General features: G+C 45.3%; 1 protein-coding gene across 1 annotated transcript in view; it reads left to right on the forward strand.

Moving 5' to 3' along the window:
* LOC124622336 (venom carboxylesterase-6-like) overlaps window positions 1–21,935 on the forward strand; it is a 125,601-nt gene that overhangs the window by 75,315 nt on the left and 28,351 nt on the right. Inside the window, exons 5-6 of the mRNA XM_047148013.1 lie at window positions 10,250–10,467; window positions 14,595–14,760. Coding sequence (XP_047003969.1) covers window positions 10,250–10,467; window positions 14,595–14,760 — 384 coding nt within the window. The remainder of the gene's footprint in view (window positions 1–10,249; window positions 10,468–14,594; window positions 14,761–21,935) is intronic.

Here is a 21,935-nt window from a genome sequence, read left to right on the forward strand (position 1 = left end):
TTCTGAATCTGCTTAGTGTATTCATCTCTTTGTCTCCCTCTACGATTTTTACCCTCCACGCTGCCCTCCAGTACTAAATTGGTGATCCCTTGATGCCTCAGAACATGTCCTACCAACCGATCCCTTCTTCTGGTCAAGTTGTGCCACAAACTTCTCTTCTCCCCAATCCTATTCAATACTTCCTCATTAGTTATGTGATCTACCCATATAATCTTCAGCATTCTTCTGTAGCACCACATTTCGAAAGCTTCCATTCTCTTCTTGTCCAAACTATTTATCGTCCATGTTTCACTTCCATACAAGGCTACACTCCATACGAATACTTTCAGAAATGACTTCCTGACACTTAAATCAATACTGGATGTTAACAAATTTCTCTTCTTCAGAAACGCTTTCCTTGCCATTGCCAGCCTACATTTTATATCCTCTCTACTTCGACCACCGTGAGTTATTTTGCTCCCCAAATAGCAAAACTCCTTTACTGCTTTAAGTGCCTCATTTCCTAATCTAATTCCCTCAGCATCACCCGACTTGATTAGACTACATTCCATTATCCTTGTTTTGCTTTTGTTGATGTTCATCTTATATCCTCCTTTGAAGACACTGTCCATTCCATTCAACTGCTCTTCCAAGTCCTTTGCTGTCTCTGACAGAATTACAATGTCATCGGCGAACCTCAAAGTTTTTATTTCTCCTCCATGAATTTTAATACCTACTCCGAATTTTTCTTTTGTTTCCTTTACTGCTTGCTCAATATACAGATTGAACAACATCGGGGAGAGGCTACAGCCCTGTCTTACTCCCTTCCCAACCACTGCTTCCCTTTCATGTCCCTCGACTCTTATAACTGCCATCTGGTTTCTGTACAAATTGTAAATAGCCTTTCGCTCCCTGTATTTTACCCCTGCCACCTTTAGAATTTGAAAGAGAGTATTCCAGTCAACATTGTCAAAAGCTTTCTCTAAGTCTACAAATGCTAGAAACGTAGGTTTGCCTTTCCTTAATCTTTCTTCTAAGATAAGTCGTAAGGTCAGTATTGCCTCACGTGTTCCAGTGTTTCTACGGAATCCAAACTGATCTTCCCCGAGGTTGGCTTCTACTAGTTTTTCCATTCGTCTGTAAAGAATTCGTGTTAGTATTTTGCAGCTGTGACTTATTAAACTGATAGTTCGGTAATTTTCACATCTGTCAACACCTGCTTTCTTTGGGATTGGAATTATTATATTCTTCTTGAAGTCTGAGGGTATTTCGCCTGTTTCGTACATCTTGCTCACCAGATGGTAGAGTTTTGTCAGGAGTGGCTCTCCCAAGGCCGTCAGTAGTTCCAATGGAATGTTGTCTACTCCGGGGGCCTTGTTTCGACTCAGGTCTTTCAGTGCTCTGTCAAACTCTTCACGCAGTATCATATCTCCCATTTCATCTTCATCTACATGCTCTTCCATTTCCATAAAATTGTCCTCAAGTACATCACCCTTGTATAGACCCTCTATATACTCCTTTCACCTTTCCGCTTTCCCTTCTTTGCTTAGAACTGGGTTTCCATCTGAGCTCTTGATATTCATACAAGTCGTTCTCTTATCACCAAAGGACTCTCTAATTTTCCTGTAGGCTGTATCTATCTTACCCCTAGTGAGATAGGCCTCTACATCCTTACATTTGTCCTCTAGCCATCCCTGCTTAGCCATTTTGCACTTCCTGTCGATCTCATTTTTGAGACGTTTGTATTCCTTTTTGCCTGCTTCATTTACTGCATTTTTATATTTTCTCCTTTCATCAATTAAATTCAATATTTCTTCTGTTACCCAAGGATTTCTACTAGCCCTCGTCTTTTTACCTACTTGATCCTCTGCTGCCTTCGCTACTTCATCCCTCAAAGCTACCCATTCTTCTTCTACTGTATTTCTTTCCCCTATTCCTGTCAGTTGTTCCCTTATGCTCTCCCTGAAACTCTGTACAACCTCTGTTTCTTTCAGTTTATCCAGGTCCCATCTCCTTAAATTCCCACCTTTTTGCAGTTTCTTCAGTTTTAATCTACAGGTCATAACCAATAGATTGTGGTCAGAGTCCACAACTGCCCCTGGAAATGTTTTACGATTTAAAACCTGGTTCCTAAATCTCTGTCTTACCATTATATAATCTATCTGATACCTTTTAGTATCTCCAGGGTTCTTCCATGTATACAACCTTCTTTCATGATTCTTAAACCAAGTGTTAGTTATGATTATGTTGTGCTCTGTGCAAAATTCTACCAGGCGGCTTCCTCTTTCATTTCTTAGCACCAATCCATATTCACCTACTATGTTTCCTTCTCTCCCTTTTCCTACACTCGAATTCCAGTCACCCATGACTATTAAATTTTCGTCTCCCTTCACAATCTGAATAATTTCTTTTATTTCATCATACATTTCTTCAATTTCTTCGTCATCTGCAGGGCCAGTTGGCATATAAACTTGTACTACTGTAGTAGGTGTGGGCTTCGTATCTATCTTGGCCACAATAATGCGTTCACTATGCTGTTTGTAGTAGCTTACCCGCATTCCTATTTTCCTATTCATTATTAAACCTACTCCTGCATTACCCCTATTTGATTTTGTGTTTATAACCCTGTAGTCACCTGACCAGAAGTCTTGTTCCTCCTGCCACCGAACTTCACTAATTCCCACTATATCTAACTTTAACCTATCCATTTCCCTTTTTAAATTTTCTAACCTACCTGCCCGATTAAGGGATCTGACATTCCACGCTCCGATCCGTAGAACGCCAGTTTTCTTTCTCCTGATAACGACATCCTCTTGAGTAGTCCCCGCCCGGAGATCCGAATGGGGGACTATTTTACCTCCGGAATATTTTACCCAAGAGGACGCCATCATCATTTAATCATACAGTAAAGTTGCATGCCCTCGGGAAATATTACGGCCGTAGTTTCCCCTTGCTTTCAGCCGTTCGCAGTACCAGCACAGCAAGGCCGATTTGGTTATTGTTACAAGGCCAGATCAGTCAATCATCCAGACTGTTGCCCTTGCAACTACTGAAAAGGCTGCTGCCCCTCTTCAGGAACCACACGTTTGTCTGGCCTCTCAACAGATACCCCTCCGTTGTGGTTGCACCTACGGTACGGCTATCTGTATCGCTGAGGCACGCAAGCCTCCCCACCAACGGCAAGGTCCATGGTTCATGGGGGGGGGGGGGGGCTCTCCACCATATGGCTTATTATATTCCTGTAGGACCTCAACATTGCAGTCACCATCTCTGCTGGCACCTCAGACGGGAACTCGAACCCACGGACCATCCTCTGACTGAGACTTGCATGTTCCACTTTCACAGGAACAAGGTGTCCATCCAAATGTTGAAAGTGAAGGTCACTCGTCTTTTAGACAATCCTTTGACAAGCCTGCTCTCGATGGACAGGTGAATCCCTGTTAGTTCGTGATAAGTGATGTCATCATCTAATAAAAACTGTTGAGTTTCCAGTGCGTTTGGTTGCGCATACTCGGTCGTAAAACTGCACTTCAATGACGACTTCGGCTTTGGGAATGTCATGGTGCGTCGAAGGAAGTAGGATACATGGAGACGGCTGTAGCCTACAACAACCCGCGCGTACGCTAACGCGGCAGGGACGTAAATAAGTCGCTGCCCGGCCGAAGGCAGATCGTCAGTTCAGCTAGTGGGCCAGTGCTGATAAGTGTTCGCGCTCACTGTGGTAACTCTGATTAACAGAGATAACTGGTAAGGTTAAATACTACATTAGTTACACATTATATGTGGAATGGCCCCCGTGGAATCAAATAATAAATGACACACCAATGTCACAACTTAAGTGGGAATCATTCAGACTACTTATCGGAAATGACAATGGAATATCAGTTGAATTAAGCAGGACAGTTCTGAACCATACCAGGAAGTGAGTCGCCGGTCGCGTTGTTGCCAAAAGTATTCAACAATGTTGCTAATTCTCCACTAGATTAGCGATAGCCAACGCTGAACTGGCTAGCAGTTGTGAATCACTCCTTTCGAAGCTGCTACGAAGCCTACTATTACCGTGTAGTCTGGTAGCCGAAATATCTAAAGCATAACCAAATGACTTGTAACTGCATTTTGATTAAAGCATAGTTAAAAATAATGTGCAGACTCGCCGACTGCAACTCAAACATCATAAATGAAGAGGATGGGGAATTATATGGATGGCTCTATTGTTCAGTAGCTGTTGTAACTACAGAGAAAAAATAAATAAAAATCTCCGAGTTTTCAAGATATATTGTAATTCTGTTGCTAACGCAATAAGACTTACAGGAAACCCGAATGGTAGGATAGTATCGTGAAAAGAAGTGATATGGCAAATACCAACAGAATTAGAACAAAGATAATGAAACATAGTCGAATTAAACGAGCTGATGCTGAAGGAATTAGATTAGGAAGTAAGGCACTAAAAGTGGTAGACGAGTTGTGTTATTGAGGCAGCAAGATAAGCGAAGATGCTGAAATTGAGGGTACAGAAAATGCAGTATGCAAAACATTTCAGAAAATGAGAAACTTGTCTACGTCCAATATATATTTGGATGCTGGAACGTCTTTCCGGATGGTATTAGTCTGGAACAGTGTAACCGTGAATGGAATTGAAACGTGGGTCGGACAAGAATAAAATAGAAGCCTTTGAAATGTGGTGCTACAGAAGAATGCTGACGCTTGGAAGTGTAGCTCAGACAATGAGGAGATACTGAATATATCTGCGAAGGATAGATTTTTATTTCACAACTTGACTAAAAGTACGGATCGTTTGCTAGGACACGTCCTGAGGCATCAAGGGATAGTGCTTTGGTAATGAGCAGAGGTGCGTACAGGGAAAGGGGGTGGAGGGGGAAGAACAGTTGAGAAAGACGACTGTTTAAATACGGCAACAAGATCCAAGTTTCAGTAGGTCGGAATAGTTATGTAGAGATAATGGACTTGTTAGTTTTCCATGCGGAGTGGCCGCGCGGTTAGAGGCGCCATGTAACGGATTATGCGGCCGCTCCCGCCGGAGGTTCGAGTCCTCCCTCGGGCATGGGTGTGTGTGTTGTTCTTAGCAAAAGTTAGTTTAAGTAGTGTGTAAGTCTAGGGGCCGATTACCTCAGCAGTTGGGTCCCTTAGGAATTCACACACACTTGTTGGTTTCGCGTAGATAACTGCATCAAACCAGCCTTCGGATTGAAGACTACAACTGCAAAAACGGGGACAACAAATGAAGTGTTTTGTTTTTCCTCCAGTCTTCTGAATGATTTGATCCAGTTCGTCATGACTTCCTCTTCAGTGCCAACCTCTCCATTTGCACTGAAAGTGCAGGGTTATTGTAAATTATTTTCAAAACTTCGTATTTATTCAAGCACAAATCCTCTTGACGAGCTGTAAGCTTCCAGATCTAAAATCATTTGGGAAATTTTGATTTCACTATTTTAAGACTAACAGCAGAAGAAGTACAATAGGGATTGCTTTCCAGCAGCGCTCCTGAATAGATTCCTATATGAAACCAGAAGGTGTACACGGGCATTTTAGTACAGTATGTTGCGACTGCAAGGCACCTCAACTGTTGCAACAGATGCCAACTGCGATGGGCAGACCTGTGGGATGCAGTTACTCAATCGAAACATCTTGTATGCGCTACTAGATGCAAAAAATTATATTTTGAGGACTCACACGGGCACACGCTCCAGTGTGTTTCTAGGGCCAATCGTTATTTTCTGTTTATGAAGTTAATACACATCAGTCTGGCCTTAGCTGCCGCCCAGAGAGGACGTGCTGTACTTCCGCCTTCGGAACGTGTGAGTTCGTATTTTTTGACATTGCGATATAGCCTACTCGTGGGCTTCACGCATTGAATTCATATAAAATACGTTTAGGAAATCGACAGTACGATTCAACTTTTGTCCGAAATATGCGCGACCAAACACCCTAGATGTGGAATGTTTCCTCCGTGAGGAGGCTAAGATGCCGCTGTCGGAACTACTGGGTATCCATCTCCCGTTTCTCAGTAACACAGGTTATGTTAAGATGCTGAGTGATGCTGCGTGCCAGCGTGTTCGAAACGCGACCAAACAGATTCTCCGTTTTCGTCAGGCTGACGGTAATGTCAGCGTGGTAGAAGTCGAACGTTCGGTATTAGGCACTAGAACTGCCATTCGAGTTACCTCCAGAGGACGTCATGACGGCCTTCTGATCATACGGCGCTGTTCGTGATCATAAAGGAGAACGCTGGTCCCACGTTCCAGACATACCCTGTTCTCAACAGGGTGCGCCAAATAACAATTGATCTGCACAGCCACGTTCCGCCTTAGCTGACCATCAGCGGATGTTCGAACCATAATCACGTACGACGGACAGCCGCGTACTCGTTCTCGGTGTGGAAAAGAGGGCCATATCAGATCTGAATGTCTGCTGCTACGCATAACGCCACTACCAACTTCCGTGGTCGTCTACGATACTTCCGGCCACTTATGCGACGGCGCTCAAGTCGCCACCGGCCACTAGGCGGCTCTTGGAATCACGTGAACAGCTATGTGTAGTGTGGTCGACGCTTATGTCGAACGTGGCTCCTTGGTCGACTTTTGGTTGACCCGACGGCGGCCTTTCTGCCTGACCGGCGCGAGTCCCTCCCGTCTTTGGACACGGAAGGGCGATCGAGTAAATAACGCTCCACTAAACGGCGCAAAAGGAGGCGCCGTACCAGGTCGCAACGGGATTCTTCTTCCTGTCCAGATGATACTCTACCTGTTGAGAAAATCAACGTTTTCAGCGTCTGACACCGTGGACGATGTTGTCAATGCGTCTGTGGAACGGTGACCTTCAGTGGCTCTAGCATAGACGGAACAGAAAGTCAGAAAGTCTCTATCTCTGAAGTCCCTACCGAAGAAAGAACAATGCCAGCCGATATGGTGGTGTCTGCGACGTATTAACCTCTGGTGCGGAACGGGGCTTTTGAAAAAACAGCAGATTCCATAATGGAGCCTCTGCCGTTAGGGGATCAGATCTGCTGATGTCAACTTCTGCGCTGTGCGATCCGCGATCGGAGCTGGCAGCGCCCGCCACCGGATACCTCCGTATCTTCACTGCAGCGACCTGTAGCTGCCCCCCCCCCCCCCCCCCCCCCCGCGCGTCACAGAATTTCGATGGCGTCCGGATGCCGGTCAAGATCCATCTCCTGAAAGAAATGATGTTGACTTCGGAGCTCCACATTGCACTACTACAGTAGATGTATTTAGAGCAGCGCTCCAGTGGATAGCAGCATGTGACGTCTATGACTCTCATGGTGGTCGCCGTGGCCGTGAAGTGGCAGTGTATGTACTGGAAGATATCCTGACTGTCGTCATCATGTATCTCCCGTCTGCCAGGAGTATGGCGTTACAACTCACTCCACGCCTGTCATTAATGTCTATGCGACATCGGGAGGAGGAGATTGCCCTACTGTTCTCAGGTCGACATGAACATCTTCTTCTTGGAGGGGACTTTAACTGTGTACATGGCCGGAAAGATTAATACAAGAATTTCACAACGTGCCACGAGCTGCGCCTCATACCTCTCGTACAGGAAGCCTGGTAGGTACGGCGCACAGAATACCCGGTATTCAAGTTTCACTGGATTGATTCCAGAAATCTGAAAATAAACGCGTAGCTCTTGAAGAACATCAGTCGTTACAACTGGAGTCATTGCGTACTAAGCTGTGTCGCGTACCGGCACAGTTTCTCTACACCATTTTATTTTTCTTGTGGCTTAGATGTAACCTGAGTGGTTCAATCAGGACGCTAACAACAATATCGGTTTATTAAACTTGTTTGTCAATCTGTATAGCGGAGATGAGAGGGAGAAACTCTCCTTCGTTGAGATGGGTGATCGGTTACCACAAGTTGGTAATTTTCATGGAAATGGTAGGACTGAACTGCTGAAGTAGTAACTTGGCAACTTGGCAATATATCATCAGTCCGTTCTATATTTACAATATAGTGAAAATTGCCTTACTTCCATCAGTTAACTTCATCCTCTCAAGAAGTATACTATCTTATCAAAAGTTTTCAGACACCTATTAGTGGATATTAATAGGGGATGCTTCCAACCTTCGCCTCTATGAAGGCTTGAACTCTAATGAGGCTCTGAAAGTCTGTGGAATAATGACTGCGCATTATTCCTAAGAAGACAGTGCTGTTGAAAACAGGGGTCTGGAGCAAACTCGACATTCTGTCTCGTCCCAGTTGTGTTCCCTTGGGTTCAGGTCGGGACTCTGGGTAGGCCAGTCCATTTCAGGAATGTAATTGTCCACAAATCACTCTCACAGTTGGTGCTTTGCCATGCTGATAAAATTACTGTCTCAGAACTGTACCTCTACTACACACGATGCTGTAAAATGTACTCATATTCTTCCACATTAAGCGTTCTCTTACGTGCAGTAAGGGGATCACACCCTAAGCATGGAAGACACTGACCTACCGTAATACCAACTCCTCCGAACCTCGCCGGCCCTTTTGGCAGAGCGGTTCGAGGCGCTTCAGTCCGGAACCGCGTCGCTGCTACGGTCGCAGGTTCGAATCCTGCCTCGGACATGGATGTGCGTGATGTCCTTAGGTTAGTTAGGTTTAAGTAGTTCTAAGTCTAGGGGACTCATGACCTCAGATGTTAAGTCCCATAGTGCTTAGAGCCATTTAAACCATTTTCCTCCGAACTTCTTTGTTGGCACTACACATGATGTTGGGTAAGGTTCTCTAGGCATTCTCTAAACCTAAAGTCTTCCTCTGTGCTTGGTGATGGTTTACCGTGGCTGTTCGTTCGTGCTTCCACTTCAAAGTCATATCACCAACAGTCGATTTGAGCAATTTTATAGGGGTTGAAAGGTCTTTGATGGATCTGTTACTCATGTGACAACAAGTGTCCAGTCCATGTTCGATATCACCGAGTTCTTCTGATCGACCTGTTCTGCTGTTTGTGCTTTTCTGTTGACAACGCAAGCTTTTATACTGGCGGCTCCGCCTCTCTTGATGTCTACTGCGCAGTTCGGCATTACATGAGATGTCCAGATACGAAAAAAAAAGAAAGGCCCACCACGAAGGAAAGAAAGGAAAGACGCAGCACGAAGGAATTCTCCGAATGAGACGGAAATCGGTAGATGTGATGTGCAAGTACAAACAAACAAATGATTACAATTTCAGAAAAAATTGATGAGTTATTGAAGAGAAATAGCTTTACAAAATGACGAAGTCAATAACGCATTGGTCCACATGTGGCCCTTAAGCAAGCAGTTATTCGGAGTGGTATTGATTCATAGAGTTGTTGTATGTCCTTCTGAGGGATATTGTGCGAACTTGTGTCCAATTGGCGCTTTAGATACGGTCTGACAACGAGGACATGTGGTCTGGGGTGACATTTCGTTTTACAGCAGGACCCCTTCGGTTATCATCAGTCGCAACCCCACATCACAGCGATACATCGACGATATTCTATGCCTCGTTTTGTTGTTTCATGGCAAGCCATCCTGGTCTCAAATTTCTGCAACACAACGCAGATCCGACTACGGCGAGAGTTTCTACTGCTTGTCTTATTACTTGAAAATCCCTGCCTTGACCAGCGACGTCACTAGACCTCTACCCAACTGTGACCATTTGGAGCGTTTTGGTCAGGGACCTCCAATCAGCTCGGGATTTTGGCGATCTAGAGCGCTAATTGGAGAGAATTTGCCAGCCGGCCGGTGTGGCCGAGCAGTTCTAGGCGCTTCAGTCTGGAACCGCGCGACCGCTACGGTCGCAGGTTCAAATCCTGCCTCGGGTATTGATGTGTGTGTTGTCCTTAGGTTAGTTAGGTTTAAGTAGTTCTAAGTTATAGGGGACTCATGACATCAGATGCTAAGTCCCATAGTGCTGAGAGCCATTTGAACCATTTGAACCAGAATTTGCCACGATATCAATCAGGAGGTCACCCACCAACATCTGTCAGTCAACGCCAAGCCGAATGAGGGCTTGCAAAGGGCCAGCGGTGAGTCAGCTTGTTACTGACTTACTCAATTTTTGAAGTTCTTTTTCTTGAGTAAATAATGCTTATTTTCTGAAATTGGTATCATTTATTTGTCTGTACATGTACATCACATATACCGACTTCCATCCGATATAGATAATTCCTTTGTGGTGCGTAATTTTTTCTTAATAAGAGAGTGCACTTTTGATCAGATAGTGTCGACTGGACTGAGAAACATGCAACAACTGACAACCTTAGATCCAGCTGTGGTGTATGTCTCCAGGCTTGTTCAGCGGGGTGATCATCGAGAGCGGTCAGGCGTCCGCCAACTGGACGGTGGAGCCGGTACCCCGAGAGAAGGCGTACCGCCTAGCGGCCGCGCTCGGCTTCCAGACCGGCAACCTCTCAGTCGCGGAGGAGGACGAACGCCTCGCTGCCTTCCTGAGGGCCGCCAGCCACGAAGACCTCACCGTCGACGACACACGTGCAATGTCTGACTTTGTGAGTCCGTTTGAGACATCTTCCGAACTATCTGTCAATAAACTGCCTAGAAAAAGTTTTTCGCCGCGCGGAGTGGCCTGGCGGTTAGACGCGCCGTGTCACGGATTGCGCGGCCTCTCCCGCCGGACGTTCGAGTCCTCCCTCGGGCATGGGTCTGTGTGTTGTTCTTTAGCATCAGTTAGCTTAAGTTCGTTTAAGTAATGTGTAAGTCTAGGGACCTATGACCTCAGCAGATTGATTCCTTTTGGCATTCACACAAATTTCATTTGAAAAAGTTTTCCGTCAACTGTACGTCTGCGAACATGCTTAGCTTTGCTCCAAGGCGAACAGAGAAAGGAAAAATTAGCCTTATGAATCAATAAAAAGCAACTTCATCGTAAAATAAAAACAAAATAATACTAAAAATAAGTTGAGGCTACTGTGTGGCTTAGGAAAGGGTGGGACTGGAAAATTGGGTCTGCGTTGTGTGGGCGTAAAGCTTTAATGTAAATCAATTTTATTAAATAATTTAAACCAATATAATAACTATAGTGCCTATACAAGAAGGGACAAACCAAAAAATAGCGCACAGCTTATCAAAAGACACTTGATGCTTAGTAGATTAAATAATGCTGTACAAAACTCCCGCCTCACAGAAATAATCAGCTTTAAAAAGGGGCACCGATAAATACACAGAGTTACGAAAGCGGTACCCGTGTACACATCACCAAATACCAGTGAAGTGGCACGATGTATCATACAGAAGTAACATACCAACAAGCAAACACTTGGATACGTAATCATACATAACAATTAACAGCTGCTGACACCTTAAGCTAGCTCTACACAGACAAAAATTCGGAATTTGTTGTGGGAAATTGTGGAATTCTTGCGCTACAGACCCTATAATTTCATAAAGTTCCGATTGGGAGGTGGTGTGGTGTGGAAGGGGGTTAATACAGCCTTCAAAACGGTAATGAAGGTGCGTTCAAAGAAAATATTTGTCTTTGAGTTTCGTTTTGTGGAAAACCATTGGATCACAGATGTTCATACGGGCTTGTAGAAAATCTACGGATATCAGGTAGTGAACAACAGCACGACGAGCCGTTGGGCGATGCGACTGTCATCATTGCAATAACCTGTCCGGTCTTCCATGTGTCGGGCGGTCGCATCACAGCTGCACAGCTGTAACTCCTGCAGTGCTGGAATATACGACATGCTCGTTAGAGATGATCGACGACTCGCAATGAAATACCTCGCTGCACAACTGGACATCTCCGTTGATAGTGCTGACACACACACTGGGTTCGTCGCTGCCTGACAGAAGACCATAAAGAGCAACGAAGGAACATGTCTGCGGAGTTGCCTGCTTATTAGGGGGGGGGGGGGTGATTGTGTCACTTTTTTGTCTAACATCGTCACAGGCGGTGAAACATGGATTCATCACTTCAAACCAGAAAAATGAAGTGGCGCTACACCATCTGTCCCCGATGGAAAAGTTCAAAGCCTCATCCTCATCCGGTAAAGTCATGGCAATGGACTTCTGGGACGCTGAAGTGGTTATACTGTTTGATTTCCTCCCTCAAGGTACAACGAACAGCTCTGAGGTGTATTGTGCTACCCTAAAGATACCGCAGAAATGACTTCAGCCTGTTCGTCGCCAGAAAAATATGAACGAACTTCTTCTTCTCCACGGAAGGCCTTACACAAGTGTGCCACCTGAGAAGAGTTCACAATATTTGGCAACATGAAGCATGTACTCCGCGGGAAGCAGTATGTAGGTGATGGGGTGGTCATCGTTGCAGCAAGATGTTGGTTCTGACGTCAACCAGTAGATTGGTATCATGTGGGCATACAAGCCCTTAGAGTAAGGTGGCGTAAGGCCGTGTTATTGCACGGAGATTATGGTGAAAAATAGAGTTTTCTAGCCAATCGGGAAATAATATGGTATACTGGAATCCTGAATAAAACGAATCAGGTTTCAGAAAAAAGAACTGTGTTGCCTTATTTATAAATCGCACCTCATACGTACACACACTATATCCCTTGGGTTGTGAAGCCAAAAACCGTCTGCTGCTCCAGTTGGAACGATGCCCCATGTTGACAGTAAGGCACACAGCTGTCACATCTGCCCAGCTTCCTGATGTTCCACCACGCTTCCAGCTCCGTCTCCATGCGACCGCTCTCGAGATCCAACGTGCTAACTGTTCTCACTCTCACCGCCGATTCCCACTCCTCTGCTCTATAGCGCTGCCTGTTCCTGATAACGGCCAAGCCAGTACCAGAACAAGCTCTGCTATTGTACCTTGCAGTGCCCGAGACGCACGAGAAACACAGGCCCCGCAACGAACTTGTGTCGTCACACTAGTAGGCTTGTTCACCACACTTTGCGAATGCTCGTCTCTGTGCAGGGCTCACAGGAAATCAATATTTAACTGAAAAGTTAACCACTAAAGTCTTAATTTTGTCTTGTGCTGTCGAGAGCTTGCATGCATTTAAAGGTGCACTCAAGAATTATTAAATTCGTCTGAAATAGTTACTATCTAACCACCAAAGGCAGCTGCTGGCGATTCTAAGACCTGCAGTGTTGCGTGCTGTGAAGTATGCGCTTCAACCTCTCCTTGTCGCGGACCTCATGCATTGTGATGCACCTGCTGCCCACGGTGGACTGGTGCTGTTTACGTGATGAAGTTCCCATTTCGATTCTGTGCGTCACAATCTGCTTCTCTCTGACGGGATGCCGCTTCTCACTTCACCGTAGCGCTGCACTCTGCGACTAGCGGGTACCCGCACCCTCTGGTGCATCAGGAATGCATACATAGCGCAGGCGAAAGTGCAAGGTGTTCCAAGAATTCCACTGTGCTGTGGAGTTGCTGATTCATGGCCCAGTTTGGAAGGATACATCTATGAAATCTAGATCTGCTGCTGGACGACGTTCAGTACCCTTTTGCTCCAACCTGTGAACTGTAATGTACTCAGGTACTCCTTGTCACCCTTTTCACAAGTGGCCGAGATGTTGCTGTCCAAGCCAAGGATGAGCAAAAACAACAGGTTACAACCGATACCTCTGGTTTACTTCTGAATAAACCATATCTATCAGTATTTGTTTGGTCTCGGCTATAACAAGTGTTTTTTAACTAATAAACGGGTAAAAAACCGTAGTATGAACTAGCCATACAAGCAGTGCTAAAATTTTACGTTTTTAAATAAAATTTTTTTAAGGAACGAATAATTCTTATACGTAAAATTTTGATTGCTTTATAATATTACGTTGTTGTAGAAAACGGGAAAAAGGATTGGTATTATTTTAGTAACAATGCTGACAGCAATGTGCAACAAACACATGGCGTAAGAATTGGTACGGCATTTCTGAGACTACAATGTATCTGTTACCAAGTGGCGTGACCTATTTGCGTGTACATGCAATGTGCGAAACTTGCCCCATCTGATGTGTATGGTAATTTATCATTGTGTTCCTCGAACATCAGTTGTACTACAAAATGGCACCATCCCTAATCTGGAAGTGTTTTTACGAAGTTTGATGTCAATGAACTACAATACTTCATTTGCTTTCTCTTGAATAAATCATCCGATTTTTTCTTAAATTATCATAGTTTCTTTGTCTGTACATGTACATCACAAGTACTGATTCTCATCCCGTTCGGATAATTTTTTCGTGGTGTGTGGATTTTTTATTAGGGCGTATTTTTGTATTATTAATATGAGTACTATCATTTTAATTGAACGGTCTGAAATTACATTATTCTTACAATTAAGTCAAAACCGTTCAAGTTATTCACAAGAAATCTTTTTTGTTAACATACCGACAATGTCAGGTTTTTGACCAAAAAATAAAAATGTGAAATACTGAAAGAAAAGATAATGACTGAGAAAAATACAATTGGAAATTAACAGAAATGATTAGGAGGAAATGTCAAAATATTACCCCTTAAAGTGGAGAAACAAAATTAATCTTTAAAAAAATCACAGTTTTATTCTGTCGAGCTCGTCAATGCTAAATCTCCGATTTTCTAGAATGTTATATTCCAGAAGGTCACAAGTGGAACCGTGTAGCCAGCAGTACATTCTGCGTAGGCGCGTTAGATCGCGCAGGTCCGAGTTCAGGTACGGGCTGCGCCCTGTTACAGGAGCTGCGCCGCTTCAGCCCCGTGGCGTGGCAGCCGGTGGTGGAGCCGCCTTCAGAGGGCGCCGTGGTCGTCGAGCCGCCGGTCGACATCCTGCGGGAGGGCCGGTACAACCGCGTGCCCGTCATGACTGGCGTCACCTCTGCAGACGGCTCCGTTTTCGTCAACAGTAAGAAACCTCCTCCACCATCGACTTGCTTTTTATGAGGAACAATAACGAATAAAACCTTTTTCTTATTGGTCAAATGTTTAGGTACAACAAAAAGAAGATTGGTTGGTTGTTTTTGGGGAAGGAGACCAGACAGCGTGGTCATCGGTCTCATCGAATTAGGGAAGGATGGGGAAGGAAGTCGGCCGTGCCCTTTCAGAGGAACCATCCCGGCATTTGCCTGGAGTGATTTAGGGAAATCACGGAAAACCTAAATCAGGATGGCCGGACACGGGATTGAACCGTCGTCCTCCCGAATGCGAGTCCAGTGTCTAACCACTGCGCCACCTCGCTCGGTACAAAAAGAAGACTCCCTAGAAATTAAACAATCTATTTTTGTCCGAAGAGTGGAAATGAACAAGTAGGATATCAAATTGATCACTGTGAAATCTTATTTTTGAAAAAAAATAAAAAATGTTCGAAAGTGTTCTGGACAATTAAGAAAAACTTAATGACCTGAAGGAACATTTTTCTCTGAATTTTTATAGGGATACGAAGTGTGGGAAACGGACAACTGGGGTATCAAAAAGACCAGCGTGAGGTCTAGCTTTGCAAAAACGGTTGAATTCCTTACAAATAAATAGGGTAATTAAGAAAAATTTAATTAGTTGATTGAGAGAAAATTGGAATATATCACGAACAGCTGCTGAAATGTCAGAAAGATTGTCTCTTCAAGGCCTGCCGGCCAGTGTGGTCGAGGGGCTCTAGGCGCTTCAGTCTGAAACAGCGCGACCGCTGCGGTTGCAGGTTCGCATCCTGCCTCGAGCATGGCTGTATGTGATGTTCTTAGGTTAGTTAGGTTTAATTAGTTCTAAGTTCTAGGGGACTGATGACCTCAGATGTTAAGTCCCATAGTGCTGAGAGCCATTTGAACCATTTGAACCTTCAAGGCCAAGTAGCTATTATTTCACGTTGAAAAAATAAAATAAATATCGAATTACAGCATAGATTAACTCTCTTAACAGTGATAGAATTTCGATAGATGTTTAAATATGTTTTATAATTTCTGACCAAAACTTAAAAACAGAAAAACTTTGAAGAATAAACGCTCAAATGTTTTGTGAAATGGTATTTATAAATGTAGGGAAAAAATAGATTAAGGAAACATTTGAAGCGCCTCATTCGCTAAACTAGATTTCGAGCATCACTCAAAGATGCGACTAATGTTTGTGTAATTTATTTTATTTCTTGGTTTTGGACTTATCTTTTCCAAAATATTTGAGCTACTTTTTTTAAAAAAAATTATTTTATTTCATTTGCTACAAACGCCAGAAAAATATCACAAGTTCTCAATTCATGTCATAATCACAATAAATATATAACTTTTGTCATACAGAGACGTAATTTCGACTACTTTATTATTTATGAAAGAGTGTTTTACAAGATAGAGGCACTGGTTCCATTTTATGCAGTTAGTTTTAATTCTGCTATTGGAGCGCTGCTATCGACAAGTTTGTGATGATGAAATGTATAAGTCATCTGACGAGTGATCCGTAACGGAAACCATTCAGTACCCCAGCAGTTTTGTCCTTGTAACACCCACTGGTCCATTGCGCTTCGAATCAAGTTTCCTGTTGTCCACTTTTAACGAAAAGATTTCTTGATCTCACCTGTTGAACTGTTCAGGCAGATTGCTGTTGAACTGTCTCCAACGCGTACTACGATGACCTCTTTTAATCTTGGGAAGTTCTATGCGGCAGTGTCAGCAAGTTAAAATGCATCTACATCTATATATACACTCCGCAAGCCACGACACCATGCATGAGGGAGGGTACCAAGTACTGATACCACGCATTCCATTTCCCGTATCATCTCAAATGTTATTTTTCAACCACGTTTCACTGGTTTCAATATAGTAAATAGTGTAATATTAACCCTAAATATTTTGTTTTCAAAATGAAAAGATCGCATGGCATTTGTTGGCCGGGAAATCCCCTTCAGGGTTCGGCCACTGTATTGCAAGTCTTTTTAGATGACACCACTTCGGCGACTAGCGTGTAAATGATGATGAAGGACACACAACACCCAGCCTCCTGCTGAGAATCGAACCCTGTCCTCCCCCCCCCCCCCCCTTTCTTCAATTTTTTAAACTTTTATTAATTTTTTTATTGTATTCCGCTCCTGGACAGGAAAGAGAAACTAGAAAAATTCTGCTTGCCACCGCCACTTGTGTTCTAACAAAAAAAAAAAAAGCACCTCTTCAGGCGTTGGCGCCTATCTACGCCTATCCCAAAACAACTGACCTATTACAAGAAGGGTGTAGGAAAGAAAGAAAGTAGGGGGGAAGAAGATAGGGAGTAGCGATAAAAATGAAAGTAGTTGCGAACGGGATTTTTAGTTTATTTTATTGCATTTTTTAGTTTTTTTGCGTTTCTTGTATGTATATTTTTATTTTCTGTTATTTATTTATTTTTTTGTTTTATGTTTTTTTATTTTTTAAATCTTTTGTTTTGAAGTATATACATCAGAATCCCAGGAGTCGCTAGCGCCTTCCGATTGGCAGAACATCCAAACGTGTCTTCTCGAAATTTTAGGGGAAATTCCGTTTGTACTGCGTTCACAACATCATGTCGGCAAAAAAGCATCTAATGGCTTGGACGTTCCAACTGGAACACGGGTCATGAAAGGCGCACTGTAGAAAACTGGAAAAGAACTGCTTGTATCTGCGGTTGCGAAAAAGTGCACAGTGTTGATCGTTAAGGTACGTCCAATAACCTGATTTCTCATCGGGGCCAAAAAGGTAGCGGACCGTATGACCGCGTATCCAATTGATGGCGTTGGTTTTTGTTGTGTGGCAATGAATCACATCCGGGGACACAGGTGCCACATGGGGGATGTGCGAGGCGTGGTAAACATTCACGTGTTGCGCACGCTGAGCAGAACCTTCGATTTGGAAATTTTAAGAGAGCTCCCCGTTGTCTCCTCTATCCCTCCACCCAAGTCAGAGCCGCGTGAATATCGTCTTCATTCTAGAGGTAGAAGACTAGATCGTCAGCATAGGCTGTACAACAAAAGCGGTGCCCATGCAATGTCAGGCCCACCAGGCGCTGGTGAAGCCCCTGAAGAAGGCGCTCTAATGTCAAAGCGTCCAGTATCGTGGAAAGTGGGCAGCCCTGTCGGACACAGCGCTCGATCGCTAGAGGCGCGGTGAGGCGACCATTACAGAGTATTCTCGAAGTCACGCCTCTCAAGAGCCACATTACCACGGTTGCTATATGAGCCGGAAAACTCATGTGTTGGAGGACCGATTTCAGAAAGGTATGGTCGACACGGTCGAATGCTTGACTGAAGTCAAGCGATTTTATTGCGCCAGATAAATGTTGCTACCACGCGAGCGCGATCATGTCCCTGTAACGGCAAAGGGCCCTATTGCTGTTGTTGTCACCTCCCAGCAAAGTCTGATCAAGGGAGTGACGTATCTTGCTGCCTTCTTGAGTCGTGAGGCCAACAAACGGGTAAGAAATTTTCACGTCACTCTTGAGTAGAGCCGATAATCACAGATCCGTGATCGGCCATGTGGCTTGGGGACCAGGATGATGATCCCATCAAGGAATGTGGCTGGGATCGTCGTTGTGGGTGACATCAGTTCACGACAGATGGACGTCCAAGCAGGTAGCAATAAATAGCTAAAAAACTTATAAAAGTCGAGGGGAAGGCCGTCAGGTCCAGGGGACTTGTTGGCATCTCCCACCTCCACTTCATCGGAGGTAACTTCTCCCTGAAGTTCTTGAGCCAGATCCTGTGGCATGGTGTTGATAGTCAGTGCTGCTACCTCCTCAATTAAGGTCGGGGGATGTGGGACGGCAGCGTCATTCGGCGGAAATGAGAATAGAAAGCATGACCAATGGCACATTGCATAGTGTATCGTCGTCCTTCCGAATCGGTGACGTTGTGGATGAGAGCTTGACGACGACATCGGCGGTCAGTGAGGAGGTGGTACATCGATGGCGTTTCGTGAGGCATATGGTCATGGGTGCAGGAGCTAATAAGGGTCCCATCCAAGCGTCGTCGCATGAGTGAAGCGATATGCGCTTTAGCACGATGCACTATCGTCTGACAGACAGGAGACAATGCCATCGAAGTGCAGTCACGAAGCACCACATAATAAAAGTCCATGGCGCTCGCTTACCAGGCTTTGAAGTCTTTGGCATATCCCATCAGTGTCCTGCGTAGAGCTGGTTTCGCTCAGCATATCCAGCTGGGTAAGGTGGATATGTATGTGGGGCGACGTCGACGACAGAGGGCCCACGCATCCTCAACGATCCGTCGACAATCAGGGACAGTGAGGTGGGAAAAGTTTAATTTCCACAAGCCGCAGCTGTGCCAGACCTATTGCTGGGCGAGGACGACATCGCAGATGCAAGCGTCGTGGTCAGAGAAAGCTAGAGGCAGCAAGGGAACGTGTGAGGTGTATACGATCGAGGCGATCGGTTGAATGCGCCGTATAGTATGTGTAGCCTGCACGGGTGCCATGCACCTTTGTCCATGTGTCAACAAGTTGAAGTGGTGGCACTATGGAACTTAACTTCTGAGGTCATCAGTCCCCTAGAACTTAGAACTACTTAAACCTAACTAACCTAAGGACATCACACACATCCATGCCCGAGGCAGGATTCGAACCTGCGACCGTGGTATACACATACCCTAGTGGTCTCGCGGTTCCAGACTGTAGCGCCTAGAACGTCTCGGCCACCCTGGAGGGCACTAGTTGAAGTCTGTCGATGATGATGGAGAGGGCCACACACGGGGAATGATGTGGAAGTTGGTTATCAGGCCCTTGAGTGGAGTTTAAATTGCCACCGAGGACCATTTCATCCAGGAGACCCTCAAAAAGCGGCGTTACCTCGTCAGCAAAGAAGGTGTGTCGATCACGACGTCGACTGGAGCCCCACGGCACATATATATTTAGGATGAGGACGCCGAACAGCATGAGAGCCATACCTCTAGCATTAGGAAGGTACACTACATCTTCAGCAGGGAGTCCAGAACGGAGGAGAATCGCGACTGCACTACCGTTGACGGAAGCATGGGAGATGTGTGCCACGTAGCCAGTGGGGGCATGGAAATCAGCGATGATCGCTTCTTGGAGTAGGAAATGTCGACATCAGTAGCATAAATGGTCTCTCGGAACATTGCCAGTTTATGGGGAGCCCGAATGGTGGCCAGATTCCTCTTCGCGATGCGGTAGTGTTGTGGGCGTGCTCCCACCATTGGCACAGATGTTCCGGTAGAAATGTCTGGCTGGCGTGTAACGTCCGATGCAGTCACTGTAGCTGCAATCACTGGTTGGAAGGAGGGTCAGGCACCTCCATGGGACACTGGATGACGGGAGGGCCACCATCGCGATCTGCTCCATTGTCGACATCATCAGCCCAGGAGACTGGAATAGGTGGCAAGCGACTGTCGCACTCCTCGAGGACGAATTGTGGTGACGCTGCTGTAGTGGGGTCCAGGGAGGCTCCATCGTAATCGTGTGAGATCGCTCCTCAAATGGGGTATCATGAGCGGCCACTCCTGTCGTCGGGGCGCTCGAAGGAAGATCACTGTATTGTATCAGCTCCACTGCCTGTGATGCCACATGAAGTGTGTAGTTAGATGGCGTTTGACTTCTCTTCTTCCGGTTTCTGGGCGACCGATGCTTTCGGAGGTGCTGTTCTGTATGAGAATGTGGACGTTCAGTGCCTGAGGTCGCGCCTGTCTGAAGAAAAGCTGAGGTAGGTACCGCATTTGCATCGATGTCCATCGTGCTCTGGAGTGTTGGTGGACTCGTAGCCGTCAGAGGAGATTGTGCCGGTGAGGCGGTGGCAGCAGCGTCACTTCCAGTGGGGAGTGCAGGGCGGAGAACAGGCACTACCTGAAGTGACGCATCGGGGCTGTGTACGGCTGTGGCGTAGCTGTCTGGTAAAGAAGTGACCGTCGCTTTGGGAGCTGGGGCACAGGTCGGAACATGGAGCAAACGTCGGTGAAGACAGTCTGACCGAACATGGCCCTCTTGTCCGCAACCGGCACACGTCCGCGGTTGGCCAACATATATAACGATGGCTCGCACGCTACCTATTAGCGGATAGGATGGTGCATGTTTGGAGAGTTCTATTTTGATTTGGCGGACACCATTCAACACGTGGTATGTCGTAAATTGGCCTAAGGTCATTGGCCTAAGGTCGAAAAGCTTCGACGACCACGTCTTGTGGCACTTCGAAAGGGAGCACGAAGACCCGAATTGTTCGAAGACCGAAATGAACCTCTCCAATATTCCCGTCAGAATGCTTGAACTTGAGTCCGTGTGCGTGTTATCGAACTACCTCAGCACATGCTGTCTCCGTCGTCAACTTAATATAGACGATACTGCCAGTGATAGAGAAGTGAATACCTATCAGTTCCTGGGGGTCCAGACGTAGGTCTTTGTGAATAAATTGTTCAATTTCATAAGCGCGTGGTCACACATGTTCGGCTAGGAATGTTACTTTTAGTTTTGCTCGGCGATAACAGTGCGCCATGAGGTGCAGTAGTAACGGACACTCCACAACAGGAAATACCGCGACGCGGAAGTGAACAACTGCGGTGCGCTGTCCGGCGTGGGGAGTCGATCCTCACGTGACAACTGCCGAAAGCCGACTCTTGCGTGGTAATCGGTGACGCTACCGCTGCGCTACGGAGGCGAACATTTTATGTTCATCTCCTGAAGGATGGATCTACCTATCGGAAATATGGTAGAACATGTGTTTAGCAGTCGGTATTGTGTTAGAAGCAGCGTTTCTTAGTCTTAGTGGTGCTGTAAGAAAAACTTATCCAAAAGCGTTTTCTTACAAGAACAATCATGCTGCTATGTCACGAAGAAAGAACTAGTTTGCATTGATTCAGGTTACCAAGCTATCTGAATGTCAGATGAACCAGAAGTGGTACCTGCAATGCTGCTGGCACATGGGTGGTATTTAGAGTAGGATCATTAAAATTTTTACTAAAGATATCCGATATATTTTCATGGAAAACACATTGTTCGCAATACGTAGCAACTTTGGATGTTCTGAGAATTGAGATAATTATCGTTTGATTCAGTTTTCCAAAACGAAATACTTGCCTCAATAGCATGCTTGAAAACAATTGCGGTTTTGTATTCGCGTTACACTTGCTGTTTA

Source organism: Schistocerca americana, chromosome 7 (assembly GCF_021461395.2).
Source record: "Schistocerca americana isolate TAMUIC-IGC-003095 chromosome 7, iqSchAmer2.1, whole genome shotgun sequence".
NCBI lineage: Eukaryota > Metazoa > Arthropoda > Insecta > Orthoptera > Acrididae > Schistocerca > Schistocerca americana.